This window comes from Venturia canescens, chromosome 9, assembly GCF_019457755.1.
Source record: "Venturia canescens isolate UGA chromosome 9, ASM1945775v1, whole genome shotgun sequence".
Taxonomy (NCBI): domain Eukaryota; kingdom Metazoa; phylum Arthropoda; class Insecta; order Hymenoptera; family Ichneumonidae; genus Venturia; species Venturia canescens.
This window is the reverse complement of record NC_057429.1, coordinates 13767419-13785399: the sequence shown is the minus strand read 5'-3', so window position 1 is coordinate 13785399 and position 17981 is coordinate 13767419. Positions and strand designations below refer to the sequence as shown.

At 42.4% G+C, this 17981-nt stretch overlaps 1 protein-coding gene across 6 annotated transcripts in view; it reads right to left on the bottom strand.

The window, feature by feature from the left end:
• krz (beta-arrestin protein kurtz) overlaps positions 1-17981 on the bottom strand; it is a 36987-nt gene that overhangs the window by 7859 nt on the left and 11147 nt on the right. Inside the window, exons 1-5 of one of the 6 annotated variants that reach the window (XM_043429480.1) lie at positions 10196-10328; positions 5763-5982; positions 4661-5036; positions 4063-4356; positions 2103-2240 (exon numbers count right to left, since the gene is read on the bottom strand). In XM_043429480.1, the coding sequence (XP_043285415.1) occupies positions 2103-2240; positions 4063-4356; positions 4661-5036; positions 5763-5982; positions 10196-10249 (1082 nt within the window). In that variant the 5' untranslated portion in view covers positions 10250-10328. Of the gene's footprint in view, positions 1-2102; positions 2241-4062; positions 4357-4660; positions 5037-5762; positions 5983-6420; positions 7556-8051; positions 8247-8272; positions 8292-10195; positions 10331-17981 lie in introns of those variants that run through there. The other 5 variants (XM_043429479.1, XM_043429485.1, XM_043429481.1 and 2 more) reach the window with 5 other exon arrangements.

Here is a 17981-nt window from a genome sequence, read left to right as displayed (position 1 = left end):
TTTCGTGTCCCGACGATTGATTGGCCATTTCTTTCGGTATTTTGTGCTCGTTTATTTCTTTGTTCTTCCCATCCGGCTATTTTGATCCTCCTTTATCCAAAATTTGTGGCCTCCCCTTCTTCCTTCCAATTTCGTTTCTGCGCCTCCTCTCACCATCTTCTTTCTCCTTCTTCTTTGCTCCCTTTCGACTTCTCATTTCACTTGAATTCGACATGTGAATTCGTCTTGGAGTAATTGCGCACTGACTTCTATCATTAAATCCCAACATCTTCGACGCTCTCTCCGCTCTGACTAAGATTATAGAGCCAAACGAATCGAGACGGAGCAGGTCGTCTCTCGTCTTTCGTGTATACTCAGTCAGATATCGTGATTCGTGTTTCAATTTACTATCGTTTCATCAAATTATTCCAAACCGTGGTTTTAATTTTGTAGTATTTTGCAGTCAGTTTCTTGGAAGTGTTTTTTTTTTTTTTTTTTTATTATTATTTTGTTTTTTAAGTTGACTAGATTTTGGAACAACGACACTATCATTTCAAGTATGCCAATCGTGTTGTTTGGGTATGAATCACACGCATTTTTTCTAGTCAAATTATTGAGAAATTTTTTGTTCGTTTCATTTTTCTTAGTCACCAAAAATAGATTGTGAAATTCATCACAAGCAAAAGTACCAAAAAAAATGAAAAAAATTTAAATTTGATAGTGAATCGAAACAGGTCGAGGGTTTGTAGGAAAAGGCTGAATTATGACCTCTGGTACAAAGAGATTTCGTTTAAATATCTCGGTGAACAGATGTGTGTGCGGTATTCGGATGGAAGGTTTGGATTTGTCGAGTGCACGAGGCTAGGGAAATGAGGAAATTTCGCTGGTAGCAAGTTTCGTGGAATTCCTGAGAATTTCGATTAGCATATCGGAGGGGTGCAGCATAATGCGTAATTTATGAAATTGCAGTTGAACGAAAAGATCAGGAATAACGAACCGTCTATTTTCAAAGGTAGAAAATCGAGTTTTCATCAAATTTTCGTAAATTTATTCTCCAGAATCGCAAGTAATTGCCACCAGCTCGTGTCTTCGTTGGTTTCGTGTTCGAAGTGTCAAATAAATGTGAACTTTGGTCACTATGAAAACCGGACGGAATCACCTACGAATCTGATAGAAACTCAAGGGACGAAAATCTCTTTTTTCCTTTCATACTATTATTGTTGTTAGGTTATTCATTATTTTAATATTATTGTTAAAGAAGAGAGAAGACTGTCACCACGAATTTCTTATTCCACAACCAAGGGGATATAAATAATGTTGACAGGCCTCTGCGTACCGGACGGAATGAAGGAATCCCAGAGCACAAAAGTAACGACAAACAAAATAAAAACGTTTACAAAGTACGAGAACGAAAAACAAAAGTACGAAAAACAAAGTCCACAAAAATGAAAGAAAACAAAATGTAACGGGCATTCCATCCACCAACGAAAAATAGTTTTGTTTTTGCAGTGGGCATTTTTGTCAATCTTTCAATGTTTTTTTTCCGAAACGAAATCGAATGTTTCGAGTGGAGACTGCGAATGGGATTCGTAGGCAAGTTGGCGCTGCCGCGATCATAATTCAATGCTTCTCGAGATAAAGGGAGAACGAATTTTTCGAACGTGAGACAATTTTTAACCCAAATACGAACGAATGCTTTAAACTTTTGGCGCATCGCAACGGTCGTTCAAAAGTTCTGCAATTTTTGTGCCCACAGATACTCAATGGAAGTTTAGATGCAATCGAATGTGCTTCGCTTTATTCTCGGAATTTTAAAAAGTTTAGTGTCCGATGAGCCATTTCCATTCAGTCACACGGTGCTAACGGAATGCTCACTTTTTTTAAGGTTTTGTAGATTGTCGTATCGACAATCGACGTTAAAACTGCACGGACATTCTCATACGAAAATATCGAGAAAAACGGTACTGCAAGGAAGTAAAAATGAAAAAAATTTCTTCGTGGTCGAATGGTATTTTGAGATCATCGTCGCTCGGTCTCCACTCGAAATCGATCGAATCGTAAACATTGAAAAATCTTGCCCATCGACGGTTTTCTTTTGTTTCTTGTTTGTTTGGAACGCTCACATGGTACTAGATGCGAGATTGGTGTCCTCGTGCTTAAGTTGCCCATCTAGGGCAAGGCCACGCTTGTCCTTGTTGTCGGCAAGACTCGGCTTTAGAAAAAATACCTTGCTCATGGTGAATCCTGGCGCTACCCCTATACTGCCAGTGCAATAATCTTATATTTTTTCATTCCTGTCATTGAAATCATTGAGTTTGTTTTCTACGATTGGAAATGAGGCAAATTTTCATTCGATTCGAAGTGAAAATTCACACTTTGAAATCCTTTACTGTGAAATGATATTGAATAATTTGGAGTTAAATTTAACAAATTTTGGCTTTTTTGTTTCTAAAGCCATTCAAGGCTTTGAACATTTCATAATTATTTTGAAATCGCTGTTATCCTTAGTTTCATTTATTTTAAACGCTAATTAAACGAGTCATGAAAATTCCAAGTTCTTAAACAATCGAGCACGTGATTATAACTTATTCGATTATCGCAGTCCGATGGATTTTCATGACTCAAGGAAAAGCAATGATCCTTCACCGGCATCGTGGTTCGATAAATCTTCTTCAATTGTCATTCAATTTCCATATTTCTTCCTCGTTTTTATCTTCTCTTCTCGTAGGTGTTCTTTCAATTTATTTTTCCAAAGTCTCTGCGCGATCCTGGATGAAAAACGTCTTTCCAACAATGAAAGTCAACGGCCCTCACCGGCAAAGCCGCCGGCGATTATGCACGATGATTAATTATACTTGCAACAGTTGCGAAAGAGAGAGAGAGAGAGAGAGGTTCGTGTACGAAATTCAAATGAAACTAGGGATCTAGAGAAAACGGGGTCGTCCATGACACGCCACGATGCCAGTTCGGGAGCGAAAAAAGGTCGTACGAAATTTATTGTTTCCCATACGTACGTATTTTTCTGTTATTTCTGTTGTTCTACCGAGTGGAATTTCATTTGCACGAATTTCGAAGATTCCACTTTATTTTACCAGATTTATCAGTAAAACGTTTAATTCTAAAATTCTTCCTAATTTAAATAATTCACGAGCCACCGGAGAATCGAGCAACGAGACAAACTTTTATTAAACAAAAGCCGATAAAATATTGTAATACGTAAAAACAAGATTTGAAATTTCAACACCCTCGAAAAGGGAGCTCAAATTTGAAGCGAGAGAAACTGAAAAACTTTCAGGTATTGGAAAAGTTTGAAAAGTTTCGAGCCCTTTTTATTGCCACCAAAAAAAAACTTATTTTACAGTTTACTATCCCAGGGGCATGGTATGACACACACTTTTCAACGTGATCTATTTTCATCCCCCCATTCCCTGGAGGAGAACGGTGTTGACAAATCTCACGGGAATGTATCTTGAAAAATTTTGTAAGTTTTTTTATATTTTTGTTAAATGCTAATACTATTTTTGTCCCTGCGGACGGGAACAAATTTATTTCCATGAATCACGCGAACTTCGAGCGCACGTCACTTCCACAGTCAATTTTAATTAACGCGAGTCTCGGCAATTTTCTTTTTCTCTTTATTTTGCTGCGAGTTCAAACGCATCTCGTGAAACGGGTTGCATCGTCCGGTGGTTCGTGAACATTATTAACGAGGCTTGTGTATTCAAATATTTCGTGTATTTTTACCAGGCAACAACGAGTAGAAGAAAGTTTAATTAAAAATTATTCTCAGTGAAAACAAGTGCGCAAACAATTTTATGAGATTTTTACAAATTTATAAAAAAATACGGGCCAAATGATTCGGTATTTTTCAAACGATTACTGAATTAAACAGTCGAATCATCGTTGCCTGAGGACTAGTAAAATGAAAAAGCCAAAAATTCATTCATTTCTTTCGGAAAAGTTTGTCGAAGGAATTCTCAATTTTTAAAATTGATACCAGTCTTTGGATATCGAAACAATTGAATTTTTGGCATGATTTCGAAATCCTGTGATTAGAAAAGGAATTGGAGAGCTGATACTCACTCGCTTTCGGCTTCGGCAACTGTGCATTTGTACTGTGCCGTCGAGAACAGACAAATGTCAGCAAATTGTCTGACTGATACTTTGATCTTCTTCACTGTACGATTAGAGTTATTTGCTATGTGAACGTTAACAGCGATATTTTCACCATGATGATAGAGCTCTTTGTCGAGAGAGGCTTCCAGATGAAGTTTGCTCGGGGACATCATGAATTCCTTGCTCACTTCAACGGAGGGTTGTTCTCCCTGTCTTGAGGGTGCGTACATTATTTTTCTTATCGCCAATCTTACGGAATTTCTGAAAATAATCACACCATCAAGAGCAACGATTCGATATAATTTCAAAATCAAAACAACGATTTATTGCACTCGAAGTTAGAACGGTGACTCAAAAACTTGTCGATTATACTTTGCTTCTGTGAGCAACTTTGTATTTTCTCAACCGAAATACGAGTTCGATCTTATCGTCAAGAGCACAAAAAAATTCGAGTTTTTAATAGAAATAAATGATGAAAAAAAATGTTAAGTTCTGTGATTATTGGAAAATGTATTTTTCTTGATATAACTGTAAAATTTCGGAGATAAAATATTGAAATAATAACCTTTTGTGAGGTTTGTCGTCTTGCGTTTCACCTACGAACGCTTTGAGTTCGTAATCTACGCCGCATGGTTTGCCCGTGTCACCAGGGGCCGGTTGTAGGGTGACCGAGGCCGGACAGTGCGGCGGAAGTTCGAAGTAGAACGGATACGCGTTGCTACCGAGTTTCTTGACTAACCTGTCTTGCAGACGGGTCAATTCTCTCGGTGGCTGGGACCCGGGTACGACCGGGTAGATCTGCTCGGCAGCGAGATAAAGGTCCTTTCTAAAAGTTAGGCCGAGAACGTCCAGGTCTTCCCGGCCGTACCTGAAGGCCGCCAGAACATGACCAAATACCTTTCTGTCCTTCACATAATCCGGATCGATGAGAACCACGCCATCTGTGAATATTGTAAAACAGAATTGAAGAAGGAGAAATAAAAAATTGTTGAAAAATGAAAATTTATGTCGCACTTATGATCTTTCGAATTGGCTCATTTTTCCATTTTATTTTTCTCGTTTTTTTTTTTCTCTTAATTTGAACTATACTCTCGTGATTGTTTTTTCGTCAAATTTTAAGGTCGAATTGATTCGAAGATTGTTCAAAACATTGATACATTATACATCCTATTTTCATTCGTTGCTTCAAACGTGAGAGAAATTATTTGAAGAATCGTTGTCCGCGGCAAAGGAGAAAAAACGCTTTGCCCAGGAAGATAATAATTCTTCGTTATTCAAGAAAATGAAAAAACAAAAGGAGCATCCAGCGAATAGTGATGCTCCCGGATGCTCCGGAGGATTATATCACGTGGCGTGGGGAGGGGAAAGCTTAAGTCCACGTGGCAATTGGCTTATGCAACTCGAGAGTGCAGCCTGTCGCCGTAACCTTTCCACTCTCCTATCGCGCCTGCAATGTGTTGCCTTCATTAAGTTAAATTCCCTCGATCCTGGTTTTCATCAAGCCAACACAAAGAATGGAATTTTAAATCTCGTTATTTCAAAAATAAAGTCGGTTTTACCGTTTCTATGAAATTTTTCATCGTGCTTGAAGTAAATTCACATTGTTACGTGATTTTTTGCACTCTCGCATCGCGATGAAAATAATATTTATGATTTTTTCGACTCACCGATCGGATCGACGTGCGTTATGTGATCGACGAAATCCCTTTTTCCAAGATACACCGTGATTTTACCATTTTGACTGGATTTCTTGAAGACCCGAGTCGCCTGTCGCCGGCTGACGCTGTCCACTGCGTCCATGGCGAAATTTTTCAACCCCGTGTTTGAGCCTAACTCATTTGTGTGGTCCTCTTCAGCGTCCGAGAAGTCGGATACCGAACTGTCCGACTGCAATCAACATAGAGAGAAGGAAAAGCTTTGAAAAGCGGAATTAATAATCGCTCGTCGGGAGTGATTCTCACGAGTGAACGATTCCAATTACGTTACGCACTCAATTCCGTGCAATAATGTTTATGTTCCCTGAATAATCGAGATGGAATTCGATCAGATGAATAAATAAAAATCCACATTTTCGCAACCCGCGTGCGAAGGAGAAATTATTCAGTCGCGACTTTGCCAAGGCTCCAAAAAGCTTTTTGTGAAAATGAATTTTCATTGACTTCGAGCTTCATATCGAAAAACTTTCATTTTCCAGTCCACCGAAAGATCGTCCCAGTAACACTTTATCTCCACTGATCCAACGCTCGTACTCGTTCAATTATTTCGATGGGATTCAAATGCATAAATAAACGAATAACACTTCGATAAAATAAAAGGCAAACGTACAAAACAAATGGGACGAATGAAGTTGGAACACTCACAGAAAGTGTGGCAACATTTCTGTTAAATTTCATATCCTTAAAAATTGATGACATCGATACGTCCGCGTTTTTTATGGGGAGAGACAGGAGATGTGTAGGTTTTATATTGGATGTAGCGCGAATGGTAGTTTTTCGCGAAATACGTGCGACCATGAAGTCGAGTCTCTCGGTCCCAGCACCTAAGGCAAGCGTCGGAGTACGCACGTTGAATGCATACATCACCTGGCATCACGTTTTACTATCTTTATGCGTGGGTTGTCATTTTATATTGCGAGGAGAGTCCTCGGGCCCCTCGGAAATGGTGACACAAGGAGTTTGCCTCTAAAATATCTTCTTCCACGTTCGCAATTCGATACAGCTCCGTGCGTCACGTTCTAACGCGGCGTAAGTAATTCCTATACGAGTAAATCATACACACAAATGCACGTTTAATCCATATTTATATGAGTGGATACCGCGCCATCGCATTCTGTCAATGTTGCGTCGTGAGTTCACAGGATTTTCCGAGCATCTTTCACGCATCAGCGAATTAACGTGACAGCGAACTTCACTCGAGTCGACGCGCGATGAAAACTTCGGTACTTCGTCGCCGAGCATGAAGCGGAAGTTTCACGTCGTCGAGATCTAATGAGATGATGGTTTTATAGAGGCCGATACTCCCATCGAACTTTGTTACTTGTTTCCAAATAACTCAAATTGTTAAAGTGTAAAAACACTTTAACAAAGTTTGTGAAATTCTTCTTTTCCGATTTTGTTTCTTCACTTTTATTGACTTGAAAATGATAATCCGCAACGAATGTGAGAAAGCATGTCTCGTTTTCGAGTTCGTCGTTCGATCGAGTGAGTATTTTTGCACAATTGGAGAGCTCAATTCTGCTAATTGAAAACGCGGGACGCGAGGAATTATTTGCTCATGAAAAAGTCATGAGCTCACTGGGAATTGTTAAATAGTGGAATTAATTAGGAATTTGATGCGAAGAAAGAGCGAGCTTTCGAGAACGACTTTCGTCATTTTGCAAGGATACTCGTTCAGTGTCGAAAACAGAAGTTTCCGTGTCACGCGAAGCATGCGGGAACGAAAGGTATTCATGGTGCTTTCGTTAAAAACACTCGCGTAACGTTTTCGCACTTTCCTTTGCATCGCGTAACGAAGCTATTGAGTTATTTATAGGCGATACTCGCAGGAAAACAATCGAGCCGCAAAATTGTTCGATTTCCTGTTTATCGAATGAGAACTTTGAAGCGTGAGAAAATGTTCCAACAGAGTGGGATCGTTCGGAGTAAAAGGAGAGCGCGCTCCGCAAACGTGCGCTTCGATTTCACGCTGCCTTGTGTTTATTAATTTCAATTTCTCGCTCATTCCGCGCGTTTATTGGATTTCAATTGAGGAACGCATAATTCAATAAAAAAAAGGGGGGGAATCAATTTCCACGTGGTAAAATTCCACTGAAGCAGCGATTCGATTGAACGGAGCTCGGGGTTCGTAAAAATTCGAAAGCTTCGTCAACGCGATGTGCTCGCCGAGTTATGAAAAATGTTGAAACGCAGAGTAACACAAAACGAGACTTGAGCACTTAAAATCCTCGACATAATCACCTTGTACATGCTATTATAAGCTTGCGATCTCCGCCTCTTTTTTTTATATTTCGAATGAAATTTGACGCGACACGTGGCACGGATTCTGCGCGCGGCTGTTGTCGCCGAGTCTAATTCTAAATTCGAATAAAATCCCTCGAATTTCACATCCTCGGAGGATGAAATTCCTCGGAAATAGGAAAATGGGGAGTTGACGAGCGCGAAGCGCGGCGAGAACGTACGGCGTAGTTTGGAATCTAATGCGGCGATTATATTCGTGCGCTTCTCGCGGTTGTTCCGCGGCGATAATCGAGACCGAACTGGACGACAATTCGTCTAACGGCTATCAATTCAGGCGTAAGGCGACGACGGAGGCGGTGACTGTGGCTGTTACTGCCACGCTGTAACCTTTCATGTCGGCTTTGTAATTCGTCAATCGATAATTTCGGGTGTGCATGTTTCAGTGTAAGTTTACGAGCACATACGTACGCAGAGGGGGAGAGAGATCAGTGTGTAAATCAATGTAATAAATTCGTGTGATCGTTCCGACTCGGGCGGTCCGAGGCGAGGAGCTTGATGGGCCGAGCGCTCGACGCGCATTGCCGAGCCAATTGACTCTCAAAACGCATTGAGAAAGAAACAAAATCCAATTATACACGATTAAAGTGAAATTTTCTCGATCGCGAGTCACGCCTAAATTCATTGTTGACCCAGTTCACATTTGCTTTGGTCCACACGCAACATTTGCTGGCCGCGGTTGACGAGGAAACTTCCGCATCGTTTTATGTCGATGACACTTTCGTTGAAACGACACACACGCACACGATTCGTTTCGTTCGATTAAATCTCAAGCTGACAAAGTTCCGGTGGGTGTTGATAGATCAAATGCATTTTTCAATCGCTTCCCCCTTGCAAAGGGCGTGTGCAGAGCGTTCGGTTCGAGTGCGCTCGTGCTGCTCATTGCGATTGATTTTCAATGAAATAACACTTTTTATTTTTCCTTCCCCCTACGAGAACGAGAATTTTTTTCCATTCGATTCAATTGCATTTGACGTTTGACTTTCAGGGGATAAAGATCAAACGGGACGATTAAAGTGGGTGCGATGCACGAACATTCCTGAATTCCACAGCTGTTCCGCCGCGTACTCCTTTCATTTTATCTAATTGACTCTACAATGTATAATCTAATTCATTCATCCATCGATCCATGTCTCCTTTCATGTCCGAGTGACACTTGACCAACAGGAAATTCATCGATGCTAAATAACCTCATAAAAATATGATCCGCGTCCATGGAAACCAGACACGAATAATTATTAGAAAGAGGAATAATTCAAAGCCAGTTTCTTCCATTCCCGGCGTTTGACGTCACGAGCAAAGAATAATTATCTTCAGTTTCTCTCTCTCTCTCTCTCTCTCTTTCTCCGTCTCTCTTCGTGAGATAACCGAGCGCATGAGAGATCCATCGGAGATAAGAAACAACCAGCAATCTGTAATGTTTTTCGAAACTTTTTCATAAAGAATTTGCGTAAAAGGAAACGTCAAACGATGATGAAAATAGCGGCGGGTCTGTTTGCCACGGAGAGCAGATGTTTTTCCTTCTTTTCCCTCGATTCCGAGAGCCTGCAGCGAATGACGATTCGAGTATAAACTAGTGTTCGATCGAGTGACGTCGATCACAAAATCGCAGCAAAAATCATAGAGGCAACGACTACTCGAGCAGCAGGTCATTTAGGTGAAGATGAATTTCGTTCCCGTTTGGAGAAGGATCGAAGCCCGAGCGATTTGAATTTTCACTCGGTTGCGGATTTCGTCTCGATAATCCGAAGACTCGGAGTTAACTGCAAGCTCCGGGATGCCCCGACATGAAGCAGTGCAATTAGATATTAATCACGGTTAATTATAACCTGCCCTCGGGTCTCGTTTGGTCATTGATCGTTGGGAGGATCCTCGTTACAGGAAAAGACGCGTATAATCAGCAGGGACGATGCAATTTTCATGATTCATTACATAGCGATCAATATCGATGATTATCCGATAAAAACAGTCGTCTGAATAAATAACGATTGAGCTTCCAGAACTCATTCCAAGTCGTCGTTTCCCAACGAACGTCTTGAAACTCATTAAGATTCGTGAAAAAAAATTCACTCGTCAGACTCACTTACTTTCAGCTTCCCCTTCTCGCCAAGAACTTTAAAAAACCCCGTTTTTTTCCTCATGAAGTGCAACAAGGTTGCAAAAATGATTCAAAAAGCAGGCAGAAAGACGAGTTCGAGCTAAGTTATGTACGTCCTTTGTAGGCCATAGAAAATTAACAGCGAAACATGATGCTGCGAGTGGATCTCTTGATCCCTCCCCGGTCGCACTCAGATGGAAAAGCACGAGAGAGCTTCGCAATCGTCGTCTCGTAAAAGCACGTGCGCGCACAGAACTATCGGGCGAGCGACATGAACGAGAGAGGGTTCACGAGTTGGAGGGAATAAAATACCGAGGGAGTGGAGATTCTCGTGGGCATATCGTGGCAGAGTCGCTTCGTTCGACGCATGCATATGATCATGTTGATAGCAAAATGTGTACAATGTAAATAAAACATGTTTGCTGAGTACATGGAAGGGTTTTTATTGGAGATTGGGATCAATGGGGCCTCTTAAATATTTCATTTTCGTTAATCCTCGTAATTTTGACTGTATTGAAAATAAGGATTTGCGGACGTTGCCTAATTTGATCTTTATATTTATGGGTTTGGCGATTCAGTGCTCACGTGTCGATTCATCGGGTTCGTGCTCCCTCGTCATTGGTACTTTATAAGCCGCAGATCGTAGAAAAAAACACGCAAACAAAACGTAAACTCGGAAACTTTATTTCTCGTAGTATTTTCGTCGCAAACTCAGAAAAATTTCCCAACACAGATTATTCGTCCGTTGATGTTTGCAACGATCGTGAATGCTCGCCGACAAAAAACCTCGTAATGACAAGAAACGTTTTTCCTTCGACTTAAAAAGCAAACGCGCGCGATCGTCAGCCCGAAAGAGTCGATCGAATCTTCAACGAATGCTGCCAATCACGAGGTTTGCTTCCATACGAAACAGGATCGTTGTATGTATATTTTGAAAGGAAATTTATCGAGCTGCAGCTCCACCAGTTCGAGTGTAACGGCGCAAAGGCTCATAAAGAGGAAATCTGTAATCCGAATCCGCACGTAGCTAAGAAGATTTTGACGCGAAATAGTCTCGCATCTGTGATGCATCTGACCCATGTTTTCGCTGGTTCAACAGCTTCTAAGAAGGAGAAAGCCGTTGTCGGAGTCATCGGAGACGACGAATTGGCCGAGCTGAGCCCTTCTGTTAGCGACAAATCGATATATCACTTTCCACATTAGCCAACTTCGCGTTTACAGGCCCGAGGCTGCACTTTGATTCTCTCCTGCGCGTTTCCCTTTGGTGAAAATTCATTCGTTGCTATTATATAGCTGTATCGGTGCTCCATAAAGTTAGGTTAGTGTCTACCTGCTGGGTATGGGTGACGAAAGCTCGTTATCTCTGGACGAAAGCTTCGTCTCTCTGTGATGCGAAGACCGAGTTTCCCACTCGCTCCCTCTTCCCTTCCACTCCCTCGTTTCCTCCCTCTACTTAACAATCCACCCTCGACCGTCGGTGGGCCACCAACACGCCTCCTGAAAGCGCCCTGTTTATACGTACTTCGAACACGAAAGCTTCGAAACTGTTCCAGAAACTAAAGGCGTCACAAAAATGCAGTTTCATCCTATGGATATTCGTGCTTCTTTCAATTAATCGCTCCCATGCGAGTTCGTCCATTAAAGCCTCGCCCATTTTATCGCTTCTGGAAGACTCGTTACATCCACTATTTCGTCCAATCGGAAAATAAACAACTATATAAGAAAACCCCAACGCTACGCAATTGTTTATCTTTTTTCGTAGTTGTTTTTAATTTCACGTTATTTCACACGAGGCATTTAATTGAATAAATATCACAAAAATATAGAATTCTTCGTAGTTTTGATAGACTGAAATTCCATCGATTTGATTGTGAAGCGAGAATCGTTAGGCTAATTCCATTAAAATTTTCATTTCATAATGGCTATTTATCATCACAAGTTCTATTCGGACGGTAGCTCACACGAGCTAATCCGATTTAACGGAATATTCGTGTTTTGATAAGCGAGATGACTCGAGTTCGATTTCGCTTTCGGTTCGATTGATGGCTGTGCTACGTTAAATAAAGATTCGATGAGAACCTCTGATACGGAATGACTACGATCGGCAGTTGGTACGCGTCAGAGGACGCATAACTTCGATTGAACTCCGTTTGACGTCATTATGGACCTCGAAAGGCGACCACGGCATATTGCGTAGTTGGTAAAGTTGAGCTTACGAACAAAACGGAAAGGAAGGAGGGCCGGGGAGGGGGGCTCGTAACACGACGTGCACTACCGACGACGCTCTTTTGTGCTCTTCGTCATCTCTCTCGCTCGCGCTTCGAGCCCGGGCGACATAATAAAATATAAATGCACACGTATACGTGAAACATGAAATATGTAATGCTCGTGGAGGCGGTCAAACGTCGAAAAAGTGGCGAGTCATTGGACCTGAATAACTTCCTATACGGTGAGGTTTGCTCATCCGCGTTTTTGCTGTATCCATTATTACGTCGCGTGTATTTGGCAAGCCAAAAGGGTCGCACCAATCTTTCTTTTCGCTCTCTTACTTCTTCCATTTTCTCCAACAATTCAATGGGTTACATAAAAAAGGGTAACGAGGATCGATAGAGCGGTGCGGGAGCTGGACTGAAAGCTATTCCGTGCGGCTCTCTGTTTTCCCATTTATGGGCAGAAAAATAATGAAAGTTTATGTATTATACGGGCGGTGGACGAACAACGAGAATTATGGTCGTTGTTACAAAATGAATTTGAATTTTGATGAAAATATAAGGAAAGAGGTTGTGACTGGGGCTCGAATGTAAAAATTATTGAATGAGCGCGATGCGGCGCCAAGGTTGTGTAAGAGAATTGATGGAAAATTCAGTGTAAATTTGAGGCGCGCCAACACGGCGAGGAACCGAGGCGAATATAACGAAAGCGATTTGGCGTGTGAGAAGCAAAATTGAGTTTATTTCCAGCATCGAAAACTCCCATTAAAAGTCTCCAATTTCGGGATACGCTCGCGCGGAGCGAAGAAATGTGGAAAAACGGCGAAAAAAAATCAACGGGGAAAATCCGCCTTGATGTCTCCGCATACCGCGGAATCGAGTGACGAAAACGTTCCTCTCTCTCTCGCTGGAATAACGAACGAGGGAACGAGACAAAATTGAAGAACGAACATAACGCGTCATACAATTCAATGCGCCCCGGTGGAAAATTCGAGCTCGCGCTACCGATTTTATCATCAAACAGAGTTTTTGCAACCCTCCGTCGGGGCGGGCACCTTCCCTTGAGGCCTTTCTCGCGTGACGTCGCGACTAAAAAGTCTCTGACTCATCGTCCAACAGTTCTGCACCTCGCGAATAAATCGCCGCACGTATTCCAGCCGAAACAAAACGGCACTGCTAGAAATTGTAGAAGAAAAAGTAACGGGAGCGAAATTGGAGATCATTTTCCCGGAAATTTAAGGTCGCAAAAGTTCATAAGCTTCGTGGTCAAAGTGCTTGAAAAATTTGCACACTCCTCGAGCGAAATGACTGAAAAAATTGAGTCGAAAAACCGACCCTTTCGCACTCGACGTGACCTTTCACTCGTGTCACGAACCGGAAGAAAAAAAAAGCTCCGAAACACAGACGTAGAAAAACAGATTCGCGCAACGATACAGAAAAGAGGAAACGGAAAAGAAAATCTGAAGAATGAGAAGAAAAAAGAGGGTAAAACGGATGAAAAGAGTGCACGAACGTCGATGTAATTGGGTCAATACCAGGGGGAAATTTATCATGGCTCGGTAACTACTCCTACACCGGTTCATAGTACGAGAAGAACCAGCACAAAATCTATACACGCGCGTCTATATACGTGTATCCGCCTCTACACATTGACAGCAGATCTAATAAACGTGAAGCGCGTTCTACCGCGGTTCTCGTTGTACACACGAGCACTTACGTCCCTATCTAGAACTGCGATGTGTGTAGGAATAAGGTAGTAGACGGCGAGAGTGAGGCGAAACGATCGGTTTATACGATACACGAGGTCGACTGATCCGACACATCGAGAGGAGAGCCGGAGCGTATGATCTACAATAATAAAAAAATAATAAAAATAATAAAAACGGCATGAGATACAATAAATACGTTTGCGTTGATATGTTCGAGTTTCTTTCATTCTTTAACTTTTCGCAATGCGTAACTTTGAAATAAAGTTCGCACTCGTTCAACTGAATCTTTTTCTGGTTCGATGAAAACGTGCTGGAATTCCTCACAAATTTTGGCACGAGAACTTCGACTTCGAAAAGTATTTTTCTAAGGGTAAAGAAAATTCAAATTCCAAGGATAAAACCGACGGGGATAGAGGCTAGAAAAACTTTAAGAATTTCTGAAAAAGCTTTTCATTTCGACCGGAAAAGCCGTATTTTCAAGAGAAGTTTATCCCGAAATTGAATTTTTGTTTGCTCAATCGACAAATATTCGTATTATCGAGCGAGTCGCATGATCTAGAAAAAGAGGGAAAAAATTCCAAGTTTTGTTATAGCGGTTCTTATTGTTTGCTCAATTGATGGGACCCTGGTGACAGTCGTCCTTATAGTTTGCTCAGTAAGGGTCACATTCAACGGGCATGATGAGCAATTCTACTGGTGCGACTCAGAGGAAGTATCGATTCGAGTCAACGTCTACAGACGTATCGACATTCGGGCTCTCTGGCTTCGATGGATAATGTATCTTCATTGAGACGAGTGTGATCTGAGCTTTTAGTCCTGATTCTCATGTGCCGGAGTTCATCAACGTTTGCTGAGACGAGTGTTGAAAAAACTGAATCGATATTTCCGCAGACGAGAATGCGAAGGAACGTGCGGCGAAATGATTGTTTCACTCACTTTTTTCCATTGCTCCATATATGAAAGTGACCAACTTTTATCGGATTTGAAAGAAATCTTATTCAGGCTTGATGCTGCTCGGTGCTGGGAAAAACTTCCGTTGAAAACAAACGGAACTAAATTTATCGAGGAGGTTGCGAAGGAAATTCGTGTGCTCGTGCGGACTTTTTACGATTCCCCTCGTTCTGCCACTGCAAAAGTGTCGGCACAATGCCAATGTTTGCTCAAGATCGATCTTATCACGATGTTCTATAAAGGGTAATGAAATATTTATAAGACTCGCTCTCGGACGATATTAAACACAAGGTAGATGAAATAAGGCGTCGTGTTGAATCAACTTTGAGGGCTCTTGGAATCGTGCCGCATCGTAGAAAATGCGACCGGTAAAAATAGGAATAATCGAGTTAGGATTTGGGAGAGGGTTGACGAGAAATGTAGGAAAATTAATTGACGAAAGTTGGTCGAATGCGAGAGTCCTGTGACGAAAAATCTACTGAAGAGGACTCGAACGTCATTCCATTTGGGATCCGAGTGACTTCCGTTCGGAGTACATGTTCCGAGCGGACTTGGCGATGTTATCTCCTCTCTCTTGGAAGTAATATAAATGTAAGCTCGGTCCGTTTCCCCCTCTGTCGCCTCGCGTCCGCGATCTTTATTGGCACATTTTTCTCTCCTTTGCCGCTGTCTTCGTCTTACGTTTTCCCATACTCGTTGAAAGTGCTCCGGAGATTCAATCAAGTGAATCCCTGAAGCGAGTCCCGCTCTCGTTCCGGGCGCGATGTCGAGGCGCACAAAATTTTTCAAGTGAAATTTCGCGAGAACTTTTTTTCCGGCTTCGCATAGATCGCTGGGAAATACTGCGGGAACAAAATGCACGTCATTGGGTTTTACGACCCCTGAATAAACGCGGAGTTCACGGGCTGCGCAATTCTCCGCCTGCGAGCACACTTGGGAGATGAAAAAAACGATGCAAACGCGAAAGCAAACCGGATATAAAACCGCCTCAAACTTCCGTTTTCATGATGGAATGCCTCAAAGAAGATTTTTCAAGTCTCTACAAATTCCGAACGTACAAAGTTACGCGTTTGGGCAAACTTGAACGTGTTTGCGTTGTGAAAGAGCGTTTGAGCTCGCGAAACAGTCATTTTAATAATGCACGCAACGCTTGAGGCACTGCCGCGTCATCCTGTTCGTGCCGCGTGCGTGGCTCAGCAGGCAAATGCCGTGCGAACTATAAAAGTGAACGAAAGTTTTCGCAGAGTTGGTTCAATCTTCGAGGCAGATTAGCAAAAAAATCGTGAAGATTTTCCACCGCGGAAAACGAAGCCGGAATCTCCGATTTTCTTCGCAACGAATCCCAACCCAAGTTCTTCTTCCGCCGTTGCGCGTGCTCGGCCGAAGTGTCGCGAGAGCAGTTATTTACAAACGAGGCAATTTGTTGTTGCCTGCAATTTCATCGCAGCGTCTCCGCGGATGAGTAATTGGACGAAGAGCTGTTGTCCAGCAGCGGGAGCGTGCGGAAGGCCTTCGTTCTTCAAAATCCAATCACGTTTTGTGGCGCCCAGCACTGACGTCCGGAGGCTCAGCGAGAGACAACTCGAATCCAGCGCATACGTGTTTCTGTGTACATCTGCTGAGAGCTGCTTCCGCCGTCAACTTTAGGATTTAATTACTTTTTATTCCCATTGGGATGAAATTTAACGTTGGGAATTGAAATATCGAGCGAGTGGAACTCGATTAACTCGCTGGATCTCAAAATAGACAATACAGCGGAATTTTCGAAGAGCGCGAGGCCGCATCAGTAGCAGGAAAAAAATCACAAAAACATCTTCGATCCTGCTGCACACTCTCGTCCTCATATTTCATTTCCTCCAAGCGTCAACGTCGACCTCACCAAAGTCCTTTTTCCGCATACACTATTTTCTTCTCGACTCTTCCGTTTGGTGCGATACACGCGATATTAAAGTGGCACGAAGGGGCGTGCGAGACTTAATACATCGAACAAAGCCGAACGCGCACACGGAGAACCAGCAGGGAGAGACGCACACACTCCACGTGCCAATGTGTTCCACTTTGTTATCGGGTCGAGAGAAAATCAAATCGTAAACCACTCTCCCGAGCGGCTTACATGTATATAAACATACTCGCACGGATTCCGCGATCTATCGATCTCGCAATGAGGTATGACGCGTTTTTCACAGGAGCTTCTACCAAAAAATCTTTGCGCACGTGCGCGCGTCGGGGGGTTTCCATTGAAAATGGAAGCTCGTGAAAGTTTCGTTCTCGCGCGGTTGCGTCTGTGTGACGGAATGAATTTCGCTGCTGCGTGCACGTTCGCTTTGAATGGAAGAAGGAACAAAAGCGGTGACAAAATAGCTCGTGAGTCGTAGAGAATAAACATATTCGTTGCAGCAGCAGGCCGAGTGCAATTCGCTGCTGTTCAAACGCTTGACACCAATTGAATAATCATGATATCGAGGGCGCGAAGCCTTCGCATTTATTTCGTTCCAACAACAAAAGATATCGTAACAAAATCACAAATTCGCACTCCTTTCGTCGCAGCTACGCGTTCATTTCCATCTCCTCGTCACGGGACGAACTGTTCGAAACGCGATCTCGAGGAGACGAAATAATCAAACCAAAGTTTTCAGGGACTCGCGGAGGAGATTAATTATTTGCAGGAAAGTTTGGCTTCGGACTTTCGAGTCGCTGCTCGACTGTCAATCCCCGAAAATTTTCCTCCCAAGACGCCCTTACTCTTTTGGCTTATTTTCGTAATTTCGCGTATTACATTCATGAGAAAAAACTCTCAGCCGATGGGAAATCGCTCCGAGAAGATCGATAGTCGCCGCGGAGAGATGAAGCTAATCCGCACCGTTTTTTTCTCATTTTTTTTCCACGGATTCTCCACTGTCTGCCC